This window comes from Charadrius vociferus, unplaced genomic scaffold (assembly GCF_000708025.1).
Source record: "Charadrius vociferus isolate BGI_N301 unplaced genomic scaffold, ASM70802v2 scaffold56, whole genome shotgun sequence".
In the NCBI taxonomy this organism is placed as follows: domain Eukaryota; kingdom Metazoa; phylum Chordata; class Aves; order Charadriiformes; family Charadriidae; genus Charadrius; species Charadrius vociferus.
The window spans coordinates 1,216,538-1,219,192 of record NW_009649057.1 but is presented as its reverse complement, the minus strand read 5'-3'; the positions used below and the strand labels follow the sequence as shown (position 1 = coordinate 1,219,192).

Here is a 2,655-nt window from a genome sequence, read left to right as displayed (position 1 = left end):
CCTCTTTGATTAGGGGCCTGTCATCAAGAGTAGCAGTTTCTGCGCCCCGCGGCGGGAGATGGCATAGGCCAGCGTCCAGTATGAGTACCCGGCCACCACCAGGTTTCGCACCCCCTCCACGGGTGCCTCATCCTCCGCGTTCACCTGCTTCCTCCCCAGGTAGCTGAAGGGCGGCCGGTGAGCCATGAGAGCCAGCCCCAGGGACCCCCACCCCTCATCCCACCAGCCCCAGCACCTACATGAGGTCCCAGTCCTGCTGTGCCCCCTCCAGCTCCTCCATCAGCCGCCGCAGCCGCGCTGGGAAGGCGGCTTCAAAGCGCACATCATCCTCGAAGACCACTGACCGCTCCAGCCCCCGGGACACAATCTGCAGGAAGGGGACAAAGGTGCAAACCCATCCCAGCACCACACTGGGCCATACTGGGTCCACTCACCCTGCAGAACACCCCTCTTCCCAGGTCCTCCAGTGACATGGTGATGCTCACGGGGTCCCTGCCCCGTGCTGGTGGCCCTTATGGACCCTGTAGCCCCCACGGCCTCATACCTCCTTCCAGATGTTGTAGTGGCTGAGGAAGCAGCCAACCTCGCCCTTGGTGAGTGTGCGGCCAGAGAAGGGGTCGTAGTAGCCGGGGAGCAGGTCCACTCCCAGCACCTTGATGTCACTGCTGTTGAGGGTGCTGGAAGGCAAGAGGCCGCATCAGAGAGGTGTCCCCCCTCCAGCCACCCCCTGTCCCCTCCCCAGGGTGACACCAGGTGGGCTGGCAAAGTGGGCACGCGTCCCTCCATGGTCACCTCCCATCCACAGCATCCACCACCCGCGGGGCAATCTCCAGCTCCTGCAGGGATGCCAGCATTCGCTGGCGCCGGTCCGGCCTCCGCACCAGGTTGATGAGGAAGATCTGGGGAGGAAGGGGAGACCCCACCAAGGGGGCATGTTGTCATGGTACAGGGCGGACACAGCCAGCCTGGCCACCACAGGATGGGGGACAAGGTGCTCGGCCAAAGCTCGGCGGGCTTTGTTGTGGAGGGATGCAACCAGAGGCACAGACAGAGGGACATGGGAAGGTCCACTGGGGACTTACTTCATCAAAGCCCATTTTCGTGAGCGGCTTGGGGAGGAGGGAAATGTGCCTGGAGCGCTGCATGGGGGGGCCATCCACTGTGGAGAGAGGGGACACCCCTATGGTGGAGCTCAGACCCCCCTGGCTGGGAACTGGGTCTGACAGCCCTGCCCCAGGGGCCGTCACCAGGTCCCCATCACCCCTGGTGTGGGGGACACCTCTGGGACCCTGCTGCCTGTAGGCGCTCACCCATGGCCTCCAGTGTGAGATGCACAAAGTTGGCGCGTTCATCCTCCAGCGTCTGGTGGGCCTTCACAGGGACATTGATGTAGCCAAAGCGCTGCTGGTTGCACACATGGACCTCCACACCTGCCGGGTGGGATGGGTGAGCACCACAGCCTCCCCAAACCCCCCCCCCCCCCTAAACCGCTGGACCCCCAGCTCTCACCAGCTGCCTGGCAGGAGTAGGCGAAGACGATGATATCGTCAAAGGCCCAGGTGTAGTTGGGATGGGGCGGGTAGAAAGCCAACCTTGACGTCTCCTCCTTCCGCAGGTCGATCAGGAAGGTGGCATAGACCATGGGGACAGCAAAGCAGCCCACCCGCTGCCGGTTCTTGGTGGGGAAGTAGTCAGCCGTCCGGCGGTAGTACCCCTGCAGCACACCAGCGTGATGCCTCCATGGTGAGGGGTTCCTTTGCCATGGGTGGGTTCCCCTTCCCCAAGGCTTTCTGGGGACGTACCTGGGGCGTGATGCCACACCAGAAGTTGGAGTAGAAGGTCTGCGAGTCCAGCATGGGCGCCACCACCGACTTGTTCTGTGCCATGAGAAACTTGAGGGTCTGGTTATTGGTCAGGATGCTGTCGGTGTCCATGAACTGGGGAGGAAAACACAGGACCTGAGGCGCGGGGACGCCCACCTCAGTCCCTATACCGCTGGTGCCTTATGTCCCTTACCAGGATGTAGTCAGCCTGCTGTTCCCGGGCGTAGGTGAGAGCCTCCTGCTTCAACTTCATCAGGTTTTCATAGCGTTTGTCACTCCAGTGCTTTGGCCCGAGCTCGTCAGGGTAGGAGCTGGGCAGGAGGGAGGCAGGGGTTAACCCCACTCGCTGGGAACGCACAAACTCGTTGCACACCACAGCTCGAAGGCTGCCTGCCTCAGCCCAGCTCTGCCTTGCCACCGGCTCCTCCTGGCGATGTCCCCAGCGGTGGGTGCTTCTCCAGGAGCCCCTTGCAGCCCACGCCTGCCCCCCACCACCCCCAGCCTCACCTGGGCTCCTCCTGCACCTTCCAGGCCACCGAGTGATAGTCCTTCCCCACCGCCCCCAGCCACTCCTGCAGCATCGCCGTCGTGTTGTCCAAGTTGTGGTCCGTCGCGCACCTGGGGTGAAGGGACATCAGCCTCTGGGGGTCCCCCCTCCAAGGGACAACCACGGCCCCCTCCCCGCACTAGGAACGCTCCTGGGGCTGAGAGGCTGAGCCAGTGACGGAGTCGCTCGGGAACGTAACATGTAATTTGAAGGAGCTGAGGCTGCGCTGGCAGGAGGGGGAACGTGGATGGGTAAATTCTTTCCTGGTGCTGCCGCCGGCTGGGC

The 2,655-nt window shown here is 63.3% G+C and overlaps 1 protein-coding gene across 1 annotated transcript in view; it reads right to left on the bottom strand.

Moving 5' to 3' along the window:
• CERCAM (cerebral endothelial cell adhesion molecule) overlaps window positions 1–2,404 on the bottom strand; it is a 3,583-nt gene extending 1,179 nt beyond the window's left edge. Inside the window, exons 1-10 of the mRNA XM_009888078.1 lie at window positions 2,331–2,404; window positions 2,017–2,134; window positions 1,803–1,937; window positions 1,510–1,714; window positions 1,311–1,430; window positions 1,083–1,159; window positions 793–899; window positions 545–677; window positions 240–367; window positions 18–163 (exon numbers count right to left, since the gene is read on the bottom strand). Coding sequence (XP_009886380.1) covers window positions 18–163; window positions 240–367; window positions 545–677; window positions 793–899; window positions 1,083–1,159; window positions 1,311–1,430; window positions 1,510–1,714; window positions 1,803–1,937; window positions 2,017–2,134; window positions 2,331–2,404 — 1,243 coding nt within the window. The remainder of the gene's footprint in view (window positions 1–17; window positions 164–239; window positions 368–544; window positions 678–792; window positions 900–1,082; window positions 1,160–1,310; window positions 1,431–1,509; window positions 1,715–1,802; window positions 1,938–2,016; window positions 2,135–2,330) is intronic.
• Window positions 2,405–2,655: the final 251 nt, after the last annotated feature.